Source organism: Neolamprologus multifasciatus, chromosome 13, assembly GCF_963576455.1.
Source record: "Neolamprologus multifasciatus chromosome 13, fNeoMul1.2, whole genome shotgun sequence".
Lineage (NCBI taxonomy): Eukaryota > Metazoa > Chordata > Actinopteri > Cichliformes > Cichlidae > Neolamprologus > Neolamprologus multifasciatus.
In genome coordinates, this window is record NC_140451.1 from 14,601,629 (window position 1) to 14,619,716 (window position 18,088).

At 40.6% G+C, this 18,088-nt stretch overlaps 1 protein-coding gene across 24 annotated transcripts in view; it reads right to left on the minus strand.

Moving 5' to 3' along the window:
- Positions 1-18,088, minus strand: part of LOC146505231 (neurexin-1a) — a 254,006-nt gene that overhangs the window by 82,081 nt on the left and 153,837 nt on the right. For all 24 annotated transcript variants that reach the window (XM_085181656.1, XM_085181652.1, XM_085181653.1 and 21 more), the window contains one exon: positions 4,599-4,780. In XM_085181656.1, coding sequence (XP_085037782.1) covers positions 4,599-4,780 — 182 coding nt within the window. The remainder of the gene's footprint in view (positions 1-4,598; positions 4,781-18,088) is intronic.

Below are 18,088 nucleotides of genomic sequence, written 5' to 3' on the forward strand. Positions count from 1 at the left end.
GCCATTTTACATGATTAATAGGGTAGAGAACAGGAGTTGAAACTGCAATTAAAGGTGTCTTCCATCAGAGGAAGAACCCCCTTTCTGGTAGTCAGCTAAAGGAGGACCGAAGGGAGCAATGCTCCACTAGAGAAGTCATTATTTCTCCACCATCCTCTCTGCTCCGTGGAATATATTAACTTCACAGTGTTGCCGTCTTAGCCAGCGTGCCTTCATTGCCTGTTTTTTTTTTTTTAAAAAGCGATGCATGCAATTAGAAGAAGGAAAAGAAGAAAGCACTTGGAATAGTCCCCAACCCCTACACTGAGATTGAGTGCCAGCACAAAACAAGCTGAGTGGGCCCCTCGGGGCCCTGCCTGAGACTGAGGAGAGCCTCTGATAGTCGGTGTCACCGCTGCTCATTGACAACAACAACAAAAAACAAAAAAACAAAGAAGAAAAAACGCTATTGCAAAGCTTCAGAGTAAATGGTTTCCTAAAAATGTACAGATGGATTTCCAATAACAGACACCAACACCCCTTGTTTGTGCAGAAAAATAAATGGCACTTCCTTGACAGCGTAAAAGTAAAATGCGCACTCGCTTTAGTATTCTGTGGTGAAATTTCACAGCCATTGCACAGTAAACTGTTTAACAGAGAAAAGTATTCCATACCCATATCTTATAAACTTTGTCCCAATTCCTCTTCTGTGTGGATTACACCGTTGAATAGACCCACCAAGGATCATTACATCCCTAACTCTCTGTTTTGCATAATGTCATTGTGTGGATTTGACTTTCAGCTACAGCGCAATTAATTATATACATGGCTTCTTTTCCAAGCCGCACTATCATGTACAGAGAAGACTTACATCCATGTGGGATACTTGTTCTTGTAGTCTCATGAATACACTTCACCTTAGAAAACGTGAAAGGGATTGTGGAGTATCATTGTAATTGGTGAGACGGCAAGAACATTATTATGAATCTAGTCCCTCTTCCACGTGCGCTGCAGTAATAAGCCCGAGGAAAGTGATTGTCGTACATTTGATGGTTCGCTGACTTCACAGTCATTGTCTTTATCTGCATTGGAAAAAGCGAGGCGGGGGAAGGATCACACCTCCTTTGAGGTGCATTTAAATCATAGTCTCCACATTTTACTCAGAAAATTCCCTCTTGCGAGCGTGAGCTGAGATGGCGTCCTTCAAGCCCCGCTGGGTTTCCTGTCATCATGAAATGGGAGCAGGAGATTAGGAAGGGTGGGGGATGTAGAGGATGGAGCAGGAGGGGGGTAAATACTGAAATCTGGTCTAATCCCATCTCATACAGCTGAAGATACACTCCTCCGAAGACATTTCTGCTCAGAGCTGAGGTAACTGAAAGGAGCGAGAGGGATACTGTTGGGAATGGCCAATATATTGCAATATTGTTTCATTTTACAGCCTGATCCACTAAGAGTGCAGTTCAACTAGTTATGGGTTTTGTAGGTGACACGCTGAGTGCTGCTATTCTTGAGAAGAAAAGCATCAAAGTGGCAATTTTGCGCAGTTCATTGTGTTTAATGGAGCACTGTAAAACACGTCCTTTCCTCTGTAATTAATAAAGAGATGACAGAAGCGTCTAGATGGTTTGTTTCATAAGATGTATCTTTTTTTAATATGTCGTGATTTAATTTTCTGCTATTCTTTCATTTGGCTGCGTTTCAGAACTAAGGAAATAGACCTATATGACAATGCTATTCAACAAGTCTTTCAGAGACAGATTTATTGGCTAATTTTAAGTTTAAACTGAAATGTTAAAACATGTAGTTTTTTTTTTATTCGTAATTAACATTTGACAAAACCCTATGGTCACGTTGCAGTTTAAATTATAAAAACCTGTAAACGCTACAAGTTATTTACTGCTTTTATGTCACAAAATCAAAAGCATGTCTTAAGTCACCCTGTTCATGCCTCCTTCATCTCTTTAAAGCTATTTTTCTCTCACGCTCATCTAATGAAATGTGCAGAAATAAACAAATGAGCTTTCAGAATGACTGCTGATGCGAGAGGAGAGGGGATTCTCACAAGTCACTGCCCCTGCTGTATGAACATGCGTTATAAACAATTTCTCCCTGTAAAATGTCATTGGATTGGTACACTCTTCCACAAGGAGGATGTGCATGCATCTTTTTGTAAGCGCATGATCTTCCTGTCTTGTTATACAATGTGAGACTCCCCTCTGTCACCTCGCTTGTCGGTGAGGCTCAAGCCTATAACCTCTAGCATTCATCACTCGTTCACAGCGAATCTGAAACCTGGCATACACGCTGACGCTGTCGTCTTGTGTTTCCACAAGATGTGACCTTTGTCTTTCGGCAGAAAATGCACCTTTGTGCATTTCCTCCAGTGCCAGGAAGAGGAATGTTGTAATGCACAGCTTGGCGCACACGTGTATTAAGGGCTTATAACATGCTGGAGATTTCTAGTAAGTGCAAAGTGTTATATTATTTTAACCTGTAGCCTAAAGGTCCCAAGTTACGGTGGCCCTGAGAGGTCAAACAGTAACGTGTCACAAGTCACAAGCTAACATACACGTTGTATGAATTATACAGTAATATATGATCATATGTAGTCTGAGGCGCTTGGAAAGAAAAGCATCTGGACGTCTTAAGGTTTCTTGAAGACGTTTCACCTCTCATCCAAGAAGCTTCTTTAGTTCTAAGAGAAAATGGGGGAGAGTCCCAGATTTTAGGCCCTGTGGGAGTGTCCCCAAGAGGGTCGTGGACCCCCCATTGATCCTCTACCTAATCACACAAGCCAAGGGGTGAAAACAGGTGTGGGTCACAATCAGCCAAGGTTTCAGGTGAACCCATTGTGAAGTCTAGCCCCACCTTATCATGTGATTTACTGAGATCAAATGGCCCAGGATGTGAGTGACCGTCAAAGCGTCTGGGAAGGGATCTCAAAAATGGATTGTAGATGGCAGACAGTTGGTTGTCGTAAGCCCCGCCCTCTGTTCAAAGATGGTCGTTCACAGTTTCGCAGCTCCTTAGACTACGATAACCTGGATGACTGAGAACCTTCACACACATGGATCGCATGATTAAAACCCACACCACCACACATCTTTTTTTCCCCTCGCAACACGGATGAAACCTCCGTTTCTTTTTGCTCGTTTTTCAGCGCGATCCTTCACATGTTTTAGTTTCTGTCACTTTCACAGCTGTTCCTTCACATTATTTTGTCTCCAAAAACACTTTCCTTGTGTTTTTCCCACTTCCTTTGTGGTTTACACATATTCTGTTGTGTGTTGTATGCTTTTGCAGCATTTTTCTATTTGGTGGCGTGTTCTTAAGTTGCAGTGAATTTCTTCTCTCAGGGCCACCGTACTAAATAGCAGTACCACTCATTGTATTTAAATTGGAAAACATTTTGACAGAAATAACACAAATAAGTTAGCAAAAATGATGTGCAAGTTAGTGGATAGATTTCTATGTCTTAGGGGTCCAAAGATATTTTCATCGTTTAAATTATAATGGAGATTTCTCCTGTTTTAACCCAGTCTGATACAGTATGTTTCTGCTGCATGAGAAAAGGTGCTCAGAAAGCAGCAGAAGATGTGAGGATTGTGGGAGAGCATTCACACATCCAAGTGAGCACATCTACGCCTTAACCATATTTTAATATATGTCCTTTTGAACATCTTGTTTCTGTCCCTATATGCCATTTAGTGATGAACGGTCTGCATTAAATACCTTACATCATTTTAAACTGGACAGCTTCTTCTGGACTAGGGGCTAAAAACCATTTGTCCCCAAAGCTTGGGGAGAAAAATGTAACAACAAAAAACAAAAACCAGACAAAACAGAAAATAACCCATGTCCAAGCACAGCAACTACGGGGGCCTCTCTAAAAAACAACATCATTGCTTCTCTATGTCCTCGGGATAGGCCTGCTTATGTCACAGTTTGCTTACTGTAAGTGTGAATCTCAGTGTGTGGGCAGCTGGGGTTGAGACAAACTTCAAGACCAATCTCATGTTTTTTTTGTGGGTTGTTGGTGTGTAGCTTTCACATGTGTGTACGTGTGAGCAATGTTCCTGTATGCTCCTGGCCAGCATCAGCATTACTGTCAGTAAGTGGGAGCTTGTGATAGGAAGGTCATGTGCTAGCCAGCAGAATTATGTCCAGGTCAGCTATGCACTGTATAGAACTGACCCTTAATTTGCCTCTGTTTCTGCAGCTGTCACACTCAGAGGCGAGGTGAGCAAGCGTGGGCTCCTTTTTATCACACGCATTAACCTACTGTTAGCTGTACACAACTACACACTTCTTTAGAGGTTCTTAACTTCAACACAATTAATCCCCAATCCCCATTTAGGCCCCAGGAAACAGTTACAAGATTGCAGTCAAAAGCCCTTCATCATGTTCATGTAGGATCCCACTTCAGTAAGAAGCCAATTTAAAAAAAAGTAGGTTTTAGCAAGCTAGGTTTCGCCCTGTGACAGCTGGGATACCTCCAGCTGAAGAAAACATATGGATCGATAGATGGATTGATGTCTTAGTGATCATTAATGTGAAAATGCTGTAAATGTGTACTTTTGCTCTGAAAACATAGAAATAACATATTGTTGACTTACAATGTGGAGCTTCAAGAAGTCTCCAAGACCAGAGGAGCTATCCACCCTCACCAGGACAGCATCCTTCAGATGTGTGCTGAAGCCAATGGCTAGTCGGTCTGCCCTCGTGCTAGGACGGTCATTTGGTGGCCACGTGTATGTGATCAGTCCACCGTCTCGTCCAAATATGTATGTGGTTCCCGCTGAAAGAGATAAGACCAGAATTAAAGATGTTAATAGTGTGTTTCTTCTTTCATCCGTCTATCAGGCGTGACTCACTGACTGTCAACACGCAAACATTATTAACACAGTAAAGCCGGCGTCAATGCCGTGTGTACAGAGCACTGTCAGTCTGGAGTGTTTTATTGTGCAGAGCGATGATTCTGCAAAGCAATGAGCAACATATCACTCTTGAACGGCTCTCAGCCCCGTTGAAGTACACTCGTGTCAATTCATGAGTAGGAGAACGTTCAGCGAAAACGAGGGAGGCAGGTACTGGTTCCGATTTCCTCACAATCCTGCACAGCCACTCAGTTTTACCGCTACTGCCCGTTTCACCTCTAGAGGGAAGAGATACGAGTGAATGCAAGAGAATATTTGGCCGTGTCCCCGGGTTCACAGGTAGCCAGCATGCCAATGGGCACCTCCCCATCTCTCATGCTTCATTAGCAGCCTCAAAGGCAGATGGAGATAGCAGCATTATTGACTGGCTGGTCCAATTATGCCCTTCTTGTGACCTCCAAACCAGCCATTTCCTGTCGTGCTGCATGACCTTGTTGTCTTTAGCGGCTGCATAAAAGGGTTCAAACATGACCTAGTAGATGGAAGAGTGCTTCTAATTACTTAGCTATTCAGTGAGAAAGTGCTGTGCAGCGTTAAGCCGGTGACCTAGTCAAGCTGGTGCTTCGAAATGAGTCCATCTCAGCTAATTCTGTGGGATTCTGTTCACGTTTACTGTCATCTTCATGTTTTGAGATTAAGACAGTGTTATAATCCATGTTTTTTTTTTTTCTTTCCAGGACGCAAACACAGTAAGGTTGTGAACAAACTTGGTTACGTGTGCACAATTGTGAACAAATAGGGCATGTGATTGGGAAATCAACGGCAGCGAGAAAGCCCGCAAATAAATGCAGCTGTCAGATTAGCATAAAAACTGCTATCTTAGTGAAAAATTAGACGAGGAGCTCTGTTAGTGTGCAAAGCATTTACATGTGGAAGTGTGAAAGAGAAGGAGAAGCCGGGAGAGAGTGCGAGCGAGGCAGAGTATGTTAATATTCATAGGGGCAGGGAGTTAAACAGCCTTAGCCTGAACAATAGATAATAAATCATTCTGACTGTAATTCCGATATTTTCTTGTAAACCAGTTCACGAGGTTATAAAACCATCGATACATTTTGCATTTTCTTTATAGATCCTGTTGTTTGCTTTCTCCTAGCTCTGCTTCATAGTGCAGCGATTAAAGCGCATCAGTCTGCTCTCAAGTCCCGTTTTCCAATTTCATCCCCTCGTTTGAGTCAATACACGCTGTCAACCATTAGCTAAAAAGAATTGCATCATTAATTAACAATAATGTGATTAACCAACGAGGTTGGGACATCGAGATCTATGGCGGGATTTATTGTTTTCATAAAGCATAACTCGCATTTGTAAAACTTAATGATATAACACTGTAAGCATTTTTTGTTCTCCTAATGGAAAAAGCGTTATGAAGCTTGATGACTTCTACAAAGGGAAAGACATTATGTGTGATGTATTTGCGAGGCGGGCTGCATTTCTTTTTCATGAAGTCTGGCGACTACCACTGAAAAAGCTCTTCTTGTTTCACTAATGCATATCTGATGTTGGCCCAGTCACAGAGTAATCTTCGATTCCGTGTAGCTCGCGCTGGACTGTTGTCACCGTCTCCGTTTCCCCCAAGCCACCTAACACTCGCTGAACGTTCCAGCTTATTATAATTAAGTGCTTTTAAACCATGTCAGTGCTGGAACTCATCGGGCCCTTAAGCGTCTAATTCCCCCTCAGTCTATTCATATGATCTGACACCCACTTTCTCCCACTAAGAGCTTATTTACCAGTACTGTTAAAAAAAAAAGATAGAAAAAAAGAGGGGGGGAAAGAAGTGCTTTTAAGCTAAGAAACACTCAAATCATGGTACCAAAGGTCGACAAAACTAACAGCTGAGTGGTTCCGAAACCAACATGCAGATAATAAGGTTGCCAATATGTGTTGAAGCAGTGTTAAATCCTTACAAGCATGTAAAACTACTGGGAAGTCCTTGGGGGACTGTTGAGGATTAAGATACAGGAAGAAACATGGCTAATGCACACCTACACAGTTGTGCAATGGCATGAAATCAGCAGACACATGCCTCCGTAACTCCAGTGCTGGGGAGTAATTATGCACTGGCTCCATATTTGTTATTTGTGTTCTCTCCTGGGACACCGGAGCTGATATGGATCTGTTGTAGTCATTAGATACAGTGGTGTCCTGGATATTCTTCCCGTTTGTTGTCTCTTTAATTTGACAAGAGTTTCAGTTTATTCCCTATTCACCCACTGTTTAATGAAAAAATAAATAAATAAAAAATGAAAGTACAAGGTACAGGTGCAACGGAAGTGAAGCTATGCACAATACAAGATCTGTGAAACTGAATGTAATTAAGATTTTCTTGTTTTCCCTATCCCCAGAAGCATTAATGCATGCTTCTCTGACATTTGTAGTCCTTTCCCCAGAGGGGTCACGCTGCAGAAACGCAGAGACGGTGTTTCTGGAGGTCTTACTCAAGGCTGCTATGGATCCTCGACCAGACCTCCAGGATAAACTCCTCAACCACAATCTTCCACTGTTAAAGGATAATGAATTAATCTGTCCTCGTGTTGGACTACATTGAGAGCTGGCTGCTCTCTACTGTGTCAGTTAACATCAAAGAAGATAAACATTGGCAGATCAAACACTCTGCTTTCATTAAAAATGTAGCACCATCCCAGGAGTTCTCCTGCATTTGGCCTAAGAGGTGTGTGGGATAGTAGACTGTAGAATAGCAAACATGGCCTGTGTGTGTGTGTGTGTGTGTGTGTGTATGTGTGTGTGTTAAGGCCCTCTTGGCTGTAGCTTCGCAATGTCTTCATCTATTTCCACTGTAAAGAGGTAGCAGCATATAGCAAACTGTCCTATAGGCTCTGTATGTTCAGAAAGTGATGCAGTGTCATAAGAACAGACAGGTGTGAGCAAACCAAAGCATCCTGGCTGTGTGCCTTAGTGTAGCAGATGTGGGAGGAGCGGATACGCAAAGCAGGCAGTGTGTTTGACTACACTGTTAGGCTAAGGTCAGGCCAGCAGACTGTCTTTCCTCTAACCTCCAACACTGCCATCACAAGGCGCCTCATATTACCGCCTCTGCCGAGAAACGAGGGAGGAATCCAATCATAATTACATAGTTGTGATGCAAATACGAAAAAGGAGAGATGACATTATAGATCTGCTTTCTATCAGGACCAAACACTAGCGTTTCTCTCTGTTTGCTGCGATGGATTCCCGTAATGACTGGCGTGCAAAAATAGATTACCTCAGATTTGGAATATAGTGTAGCTGTTTGAAATTCTGATTTTTGATAATTTTTTGTGCATCCCTTGCATAGAATCCCAAAGGAAGAAAGATTTTTTTGTTTTTGTTTAACATCTGTTACATCATTTATTCATAAAAATAGATATCTATTTTTTGGGTGTGCTCACCCTCCTGGGAGGAGTGCTATTAAAAGAAGCTTAATGATGTGTATTGGTTTACCATTTCAGTTTTCACAGAAATCATTACCACGATTTATGAGGACACTTTTAGCCAATCCGACACTATCGGGATCTGGTAAAGGCCCTATCTCTGATCAATGCTCCTGAAGATTTAGTGCCGTGCAGGAAAACTGTGAGACAACAAGCCCCCTTCTGATCTCCTTTTCTCTCACTCTATTTTACCTTTTAGGACAATTAAATGGTCTAGTAGTTGAGGAGATGAAGTGGTAAATAGACTGTGAGGTTATGAACAGAACCTTTCAAAAGCATAGCTAATTAAATATCTTTTCAGCTGCATGTTCTGACTTGGCAGCAATTACAAAGCTGCGAATTGCAAAGACAGTTGAGTAGGGGCACCATTCACATGGACTCAGCGTATAATTAAATGGCACATCACACTCCATGATCCAAAATAATGATGCCAATACCTCGTATCTATCAGTCAATCGATTCTTGTTTTATCCACGGTATTATTTTATTTATAGCAGCAGACAAAATGTATCAAATATTATTCAGAGCTCTTGTGATGTGAACAGAAGAAGTGATTTAAATGTCAACGGATTATGTGTCTGAACTACAATTATATATTTTTTTCCTATTTGCCCGACTTGTTTACTTCAGCTGGACAAAGATATACTGGTCACAGCATTAGTATTAAGGACCTTTAGCATTTATTCTTTGGCTTCATGTGGGTGCTATTGTGAAGGCTCTGTAAGGCAATCTTTTCATTTCTACAGTCACTTCCTGTCATTTAAGTGAATGTGGATCAGTTTTTGTGTAATGAAAGAAGAGTACCATTCTTTTGGAGCGTTTTACAGTAACAAAATTCTGTTACACGTATATTTATTGAAGGAACTGTTGCTTTACACTTATTTATATATATATATATATATATATATATATATATATATATATTATTACTGTTAGTAATCTGTAACATTTTTTATTTGTCTGATTTTGGTGACAACAACAGTGTTTTCTTATGTATATAAATATATATCCTGCTGACATTTTAATTTAATGAGTACAAAGCAAAATGTGAAATTTAATGGAATCTGGTTAAATGAAAATTACTTGAGTTTATACCAAGCATCATTTCTTTAATCATGTATTATTTGAATAAATACACCTTTGTTTTTTTTATTATTTCAGTTACATTTTAATCCAAAATCTTGCTTCATGTTTATGTAATCTCTTTTTTAAACCACTGTAAAGGCTTTATGTTATTCTTTTGTACTGTATCGATCTTTTCTTTGTCTGTTGAGCTCCAGCAGTGACTGTTCCTATTACACCACTATCAGTGTGTATATTTATGTATTTTTGCACCTATTTCCTTCCTACTATTTATTATTTGTAGCATCTGGTGTAAATGCAAAACCTAGCTTATTTATACCAGAAGATGTCTCTGTGGGTACTCATATAATGTAAGCACTATGTTCTCCTGCTGGTGCATTGTGGGTCTTTGTGTTGGCAAGGTGGCATTTCTGTCAAGGTTTTTCTTGTCTGTGGCTGTTTGCTGTTCTGGTGACACGCTGTGAACTTAACTGCTCTAGAGGAGAGGAATCATGGCGGTTTCTTGTCCTACACACCTTCTGAGTCCGTACCAACAGTGGTGTGTGAGATACTGCAGTCACATTTCTACTTTATTAAGTCATGTGCACAGTGCATGTATGGATGAGATCCTATTCATACATTTACCGAGTTCTTCTACAGGTATGTAAGGTAATTTTTTAGGATAATCTGACAGTAAAAATGTGCTTTTTTTCCCCCACTCCAGGCATAGCTACGTGTAGCTGTACATTGAAAAAAAGAGAAACATAGTGGTGGATGCATGTTTCTCCCAGCCACACTATCCCTGGAGCTCCCTGCTAGTTCAATTGGTTCTTCACCTAATGTCATTGAACCATTTCTTTCATTCTGCAATGAAGCTTTTAGCACCAGAACAGCACAATATCCCAATACTATCTCTTCCAACGATAATTAAATTTAGTGCCATAAATTTGCTTTGGGCAATTTTGGACCTTTTGCACAAGGACATGAGTTTTCTCTTGGGAGAGCTTTTTTTCCGTGAATCCCTTTTGTACTGTACATCAGATTTATCAGAACACACTCTGCTCTGATGAGTGGCCAAACCACATCTACAACTAGTGTAGTATTTTCCCTGTCGACATCCACAAATGCACAGACAAAAGTCAGTTTACTCTAATCTCCTATAGGTTTTTCACACAAATGAAATGAAAATATCATAAAAAACAAAGAATTTTTATTCAAAGGCAAGAATGGCAGATGCCTTCTCATGTCAAGCTTATTTCCCTCATATTAAAGCGATACAGGCAAGATAGCTTTTGCTTAACCTTTTGTCTGCAATGCAAACAAAAACATTTTCTACTTTTTTCTTCTTATTTTACTACTGCAGTATACCAAAATTTTACCTCACACAAAAGGTTTGTGTTTTAGAGAAGCATGTCATGGTGTGAATGTAGCCATTGCTATATAACGGATTAGGTGATGTTTTTAGGTGCTACAGACTAATTTAACAGTGTCATTGTTGATATATTTTTGCTGTATGGGATTTGTCTTTGCTGAATTAGTCAGAGTATATTCTTAGACTACAAAAACTATTCACAGTAATTACAGGAAAAATCTTTTAGTTAGAACATATTTTTTAAATTGCATGACAAAGACTCAAAGAAGAAAGGGAAAAAAAGACACAAGCAGGAAACAGACCCTCCTGTCATGTATCATCTTTGTGCTTGATGTAACTTTGGCGTGTAAGGTGATTAATTGCCTGTCACCTTTGACTGGCAGATTCTCTGTGTTGGCGAAAATCAAGTGCAGTGAACAAAAGGAAGTCTGAAAAAATGAGAGCAATTGTTTTTCCAATTATTCAGAGTGGGCAGTTACAGCACAGGTTGTCTGTCTTTCGGGAAGAAGTGAAGGAAATTCAAATGGACACTGAGAACTGGAAAAGGAGGTACACTGGATGCAACGAGATGCCTGTGGCCAACCGCAACCCCTATCTCTATTTCGGTATCTGTTCATTGTTCCATTGCGGAATAGCAAGGTCCTTTCAACAATTTAAACCTCGCTCTCAAGCCTTGATCTTGGAAAAAAGCCTTTCTCTATCTTCACTGGTGTGTGAGCAGCCCTTTGGGAGACTAAAAAGACTATGGATTGTTGACTTGTCTTAATCCTCTCTCAGCACAAACAACTGCCTCCCTTATAATAGGATAGACAGTTAGAACAGAATCAGCAGGCATGTGAAAAGCTTCCATCATAGGCTGAAGCAGGCACAATCCTGCACACGGCACAACTGAAACAACAGCAAAACCAACTTTCAATGCGACCATTTCTAATTTTAACATGATTAGCTAAGATTTGCTCAGCCAGATAAAAACACCACTGGATTATAGCACAGCAAGGACACCTAATCAATTTACTCCAGTTTTGCTAGTGTAGAGCCAAAACATTTATTGCGTTAGCATGAAGTGGTTGTTGAACAATCTGCCAGGCTATAACTGCCGCACTCCTGTAAAGGGAAACTGCATACTGCACACACTCCGCTCTGCTTCTTTCAACGATTCTTCTTTTTTTGTCTTCTTTTTTAAGTGATAAATCCTTCCTTCAGTCTTTATCAGAAGACTGGAGCTAAGCTATTCTCTTTGCAGTCAGCAGAAAGCAGAGAGGACAGAGGTGCTAAATCAACCCAGAGTACAGACTGCCTGCTTATTTTGTGTTGCTTAATAAGTCTGGGCACATTGGCATATATACAGCACGGTCGATATAAACTTTTACAGTTCATTGCCCAGAGACTAATCTTCACCACTGGCCAATAGTGGATTCACTTCTATCTACTGTTTGGGATTGAGATATAATATTGACCTATGCTGATACAGCATACTTTACTGCTTGCAGGCATTAGAGTACTGCAGTAACAGCAAATCCGATGTTCTGATGTTCTATTCATGATAATAAATGCATCTTTTTTTACACTTAAAATTGTTTGACAAATTATAAGCAGGTCTAAGGCAAAAAACAAAAAAGATATAATGCCAGGATCCATAAGAAAGTCCTAACGCAGCCACCTTAGTCTTTAGACTAGACTAGGCACATATTCTAATTAGTCAATTTTGACAGTATTATTTTAACAATATCGAGTGACCTATGAGCCTTAAGCTCCTTCTAATGAAGACAATCCCAAAGCAGCTATTCCACATAGGACAGCTGAAAGTGTCCAACCTGCCTTCATAAGCTGCAAAGGATTAAGCCTCCCCCTCCACCACCACCGCCCCCTCTCTGCTTTGCTAATTTGATGTAATTAAATTAAGTGGAGACTAAAAGTGGGGCATTGCTGCTTGCCCCCATGATTGGTCATCCTTATTAGAGGGTATGAGATGCAGGCTCCAAAATCATAGGAGCAACAGAACCTAATAAACATGAGGAGAGAGTAGCACTTAAGCCAGACCTCAAGGCGAGTACAGTACAAAGCGACCACAGCAAAGAGGAAAGAGGGAGGGGAAACAGAGAGAGAATCATGAAAATAACGATTTAAAAGCAGGGTTGTACGGTGGCCCGAGAGGTCAAATGTACTTAAGAGAACACCAGCCAATAGCAAAATGCAAAAGCACACAAACCCCAATGGAAGTATATATTGTAAGGTGAAGACCTAACAACAGAGAAAACCCCAACAATCTGCCCCCCTGTGCATACGAAGCATAGAGGGTCAGATTCATAGTGAATCTGCTAATCATCAAAGCCGTCACAGCGTTCTTGTTGCAGTATCCTCTCTGTGACCGACTTCGCAAAGCAACTACTCATCAACCAGTGAAGGAATTCACATTTTTCTAGAGAGTCACTAACCAAACTTGGTACCATATAGCTATAGTGGAACCCAATTATAGCTATATGGTAGACATATGGTACTGGGTCTACAAACACCACACCTGGTAATATTTAGAAGAGAATGTGGGTCATCAAATTAATTTGAGTGCAACTGAAACCAACAGTGACAAACTGACACTCCTTGAATCCTAATTATTAGCTTATTAGTTTCTATTATAAAAAATATAAGGGACTAATAACTCATTTGGCACGTGTGCCACGTGTCGATATTGTATTCAGTCAGACTCTGACATCATTTCTACAGCTCTAAACTGTTTCTACCTTGACACAAACTCTAGAAATCTACAAGAAATCTCCCCTTCCTTCTTACCAGAGCAGCACTTCACCATATTTTATCTTCATATTGCTCTGAAGAGATAAGCCTTCACCTCATCATGACGGGGCCCTAGGGTAGCCATACAAACCCGCCCTCGCTCTTCATGGCAGAGGACCATCAATTCAGGGTAGAGGTAAAATTCTACCCCTTGGGCTGCTAACATTATGCCATGAATGCTCAGTCGACCAGTGTCACTCACACCCTTCTGCTCCCCTCCTCTGCCAACCTCACTTCCCCTAAGTCCTAAGTGATACATGAGCCCCTGCCTTGTGGAGCAAAATGGCCCATCCAGGCAGAGCTGACAAGACCCAGTGTCTTAATGGAGCAATACACCAAACGGGCCCTTTGTTACCCTGACCAGCTGCATATCTGCCTCCCCCGCCAACAGCCTTGGCTCTGATAGAAGTGTCTCACAGTATCGACAGCTTCTAATTTACTCTCTCATCATCACTTGCCTCATTTGCTCCTCAGACACAATGCTCCCTTTCTCTGCTTTCAGGTCAGCCATTTTGATTGCCAGCAATTTGTTGATTAGATTTTTCTGCATCCAGTGTTTAATTTGTTCGCCAGCCAACAGACATATCAAAGTCAGACTTAAGGAAACTCGAGCATCAGTCGATTTTCAGCTTTTTCATTCCCGGTTAAAAGCCTGTTTGACTGATTGTGTGCCATCAGACATCAGTGCATTATTTAGTTTCAGTGTGTCTGTGTGGTAGCATGCACCAAACATCACAGCTTCCAAATGGTCTCTAGAAGCTGTTGTCTTCTCTATTAGGGAGCCAGCAGATGTGGAGTATGACTGCAGTTCTAATTACTGAAAAAGACAAGTGTGGGGGATAATTACACAGTGGAAGTGAGGCAGAAAACAGAGTCCGGGGCCAAAGCTCTGATCTGAGACTAGAGACAACTGTGGCGGTCCATCACCATATGCAGCCCAAACTGCATCAGCACAAATACTTCTCTTACAAGAAAATTGCTTTAAGAGCAGACAGAGCTACTGTGCACTACTGAGCATATTCCAACTTTAGCGGCGCTCCATGAATGCAAATGAGCAATAATATAAACCTACATAATTACAAAATGAGCGTGCCGCAATAGGGTTTTTATAGAGATGTTTAATAAACATCTCTGCATCTGCACATAAAACATCAACATTCTCCAAAGCCTTTACTATTTTTCAAGGCACGGTTTAGCTTGGGGCAATGTGTATGTGCAGTACATCACGCACTTTGTAAGTGGATCGTGAACACTACCAGATACTGTTGAACATGTTTGATTTGGTACAAACAAGACACAACGTGCATCCATAAATCTGCCAATGAAGTAAAGTGCAATGTTAAATATTTGGGTAAAAAAAGCGCTGCTGGTTTTTAAACAGATCACAGATCAAATCATTCCTATTTAAGATGTTAATGTATCTGATTTTTATGTCGTCCCTGCATGACACTGCCTCGGCTTTTTTTTTAACTGTTTACTCTTTTCGTAAGCTGCACCCATGAGACAGCAAGCACGCCTTGGCCTTAATTGCAGGATTAAACATCTGCTTTTCCTGTTACTGAGTAGTCTAACTTTGTAAGTAAGCTCACTAAGTGGAGCGATATTATTTAATTAGATGCATATCTTATGGAAATGATGCCGCACAATAAAATTAATCTGGAAAAGATCAGGAGAAACAGACCGCCAGAAATAAACAACGCATGTGTCGATGGCTGAGAGGGAGTTTGGTCGTGCAACATACTGTGTTTAAGATGTACATACAGCTCTGCCTCCCCCTTATCAACAGCCAATGTAGAAGCACCTACATAAGAGAACTGTCCTCTATCTCACACCATTGCATGTATCTACCAACAAATAAATATATAAACAGAGAGAAAAAAATATGCGTGGGTATGCATTGTATTTCTACACTGCGGTGCAAAATATATGCTAATATTAGCTTGCACTTAGGTGTTAGGCAGGCGTGTTTTTATCAGCCCTTGCCAGCAGGCCCGAGGCTCTAAGAGATGGAAGGAGCAATGAGGAAGGTGAAATCCCACACAATCCTATTAGAGTGGATTAGGGGGCAGCTTTCTTTCTGTTGCCACTCTGCTGCAGGTGAGCAATTGTAAATTGTAAAAAGAAGAATAGTTATGACATGGCTGGTTCTTACGGCGGTCTCCTATTGTGACACAGGGCAGCCATTCATTTGGTTTTCTTATTTGAGGCTATCTTTAAGTCAACATACGTGACATTAAAGTTGTTAGGTAATGATGTGGTAAGCTAAGGATAATTTGAACGTTGTCAATCAATCCACCCACGCAGAAAGGAAGCAAAGGGTGATTTTCTACCAAAGGAACTGTGTAAAAGTTAAGTTCTACTTCGAAGTAAAAAAAAAAAATCAATGTAATGATCAGTGGCAATTTTGACTTCTGAATGCTGACTTCCAGAAAAACCCATCCTCCGCAACATCTCATGTGGTTGTGGATGCACAGGTTGGAAGATTTCAACATCCACGACCAATTAGTCCATTAATAAGGGAGTTATTGGTGTACAGTTGAAACTACTTTACCTCAATGGCATTTAATGATCTAATCAATGATATGATACACTTTATAAATGAAGGTTTTCCCATGTGTACATTTGCGTATCGCTTTAACTACCCACATTCGCACTTGGCTGTGACAGTGATTCGAAGTGATCAAAGAGATGAAAGACGATTTTGTAGAGGGTTGCTCTTTGTGTGAGTGTATGCAGCGTGCATATCTGAGTGCATGTGTGTGTATATGCGGGCTTGACTGGCATAGAGATAGCTGCTGCCTCATTATGATGACAGAGAATGAGGTTTCTCTGGGGTGACTGAACTCAATTCAGATTAGATAATAAAAAAAAGTGGGCTTTTGCATTCTTGATCTTGGCTTTATTTATTCCCATTTCTTATTTTTTCCCTTTCTTGTGTCTCCCCCCTAGGAAATGGATAGGCATTTAAAGAGTCAATCAGAACAGAATGAAGGGAACCATATAAGCTGCTTCATTTGCATCTTTAACACCTTGACCTGCTCTACAGCTGCATCACTCCTCCACACTCGCTGTCTTCCGTTAGCAGTTAATGTTAGCCAGTAGTCTGCAATAGCTCAGAAATGGTAATGTGGAAACAACGCTATTTCAAGCATCCTAAAAGAATGATGTAACTTGCCATCTTTTACACTTTTATCCCTATAATACATTTGAAAATTGTGCTGATCATTTTAAATAATTTATGTCCTTTTCTTCTCATGTCCACACGAAAATGCTTCAAATAATATAATCAATCCCTGTGTTTTCATAGGCCTGTTTCAGCCCGTTATTGTTGCACTATATTTTGTGCTACTGGATAAATATATCGGCTATTTGTAATCCGATGATTTCATCACCCATTGTATTTTTGATGGTGGCTTTAATTTTTTTTTTTATGCTAGATTGTGTTTATTTAATAGTCCTTCACCTTGAGAATTCAGCTCAGTAAACAATAAACTTATAAAGCACATTTTTAATAGCCCCACAAGGGGGTGCTTCCTTCCTTTTTGTTGAGCAGAGAGTTTTACATACTCACACTAACTCATTATATATTAGTAGCAAATGTAGCACTGCAGAGACCTGCCATTATTTGGCAGTCTCAATTCCTGCCAAATTACAGAGCTAACAAGCTATCCTGGTATGCTAGGTAAGCTAGTTGTGTGTTGCTAGTGCTTGACATGTTACAGGCAGTGTTGTCAACTTAGCGACTTTGTCGCTATATTTAGCGAGTTTTCAGACCCCCTAGCGACTTTTTTTCTAAAAAAAAGTCGCTAAAAAAAGACGTGAAAACGCATATCGCTTTTACTCTCAACAAGCAGCGGGTGCTGTAACGCAGTCAGTTCTTCTTTTACTCTTATGCTGTTTTGTGGATCACAAGGTTTAAAACTACTTATAAACACACACACACAAATTAACTCCACCAGAGTGCCTATTTCGGGTCACTTTTGCCGGTCCAAGCCCGGGTAAAGGAGCAGGGTTGGAATTGTGACATTAAAAAAACAATAATTGCTAAAAGAAATGTAATTTGTAGTTCTAAATAAACTCTAAATGCATTTAGGACGTTTTTTACTCACTTTATGTCTCTTCCACGATGTTATTTCTCTCTCCAACAACATAGGTTACATTTACATTAGCATGACCAATTATGCAAATTAGGTAATGACGTCATTTAGCGACTTCTAGCGACTTTTAGGACAGCCAATAGCGATTTTCCTTACTGAGGAGTTGGCAACACTGGTTACAGGTTGTGCACACTGACAATTTAATAGTGTGTGTTAGCGCTGCCATTTTAGAGGATTAAAGGCTTCTTTCACGTGTTTCCATCATTTTTTAGGCCCACTGCACACACTTGTGACAGTTAACTATGCTAGTAGCTAGATTGGTATTAGTAGCTTGCTAACATTTTGACACATCTATAACCAACCAATGGTGACATTTTACTGTCAAAAAGCGTATGTGCAGACTGGAAAATGTCACAA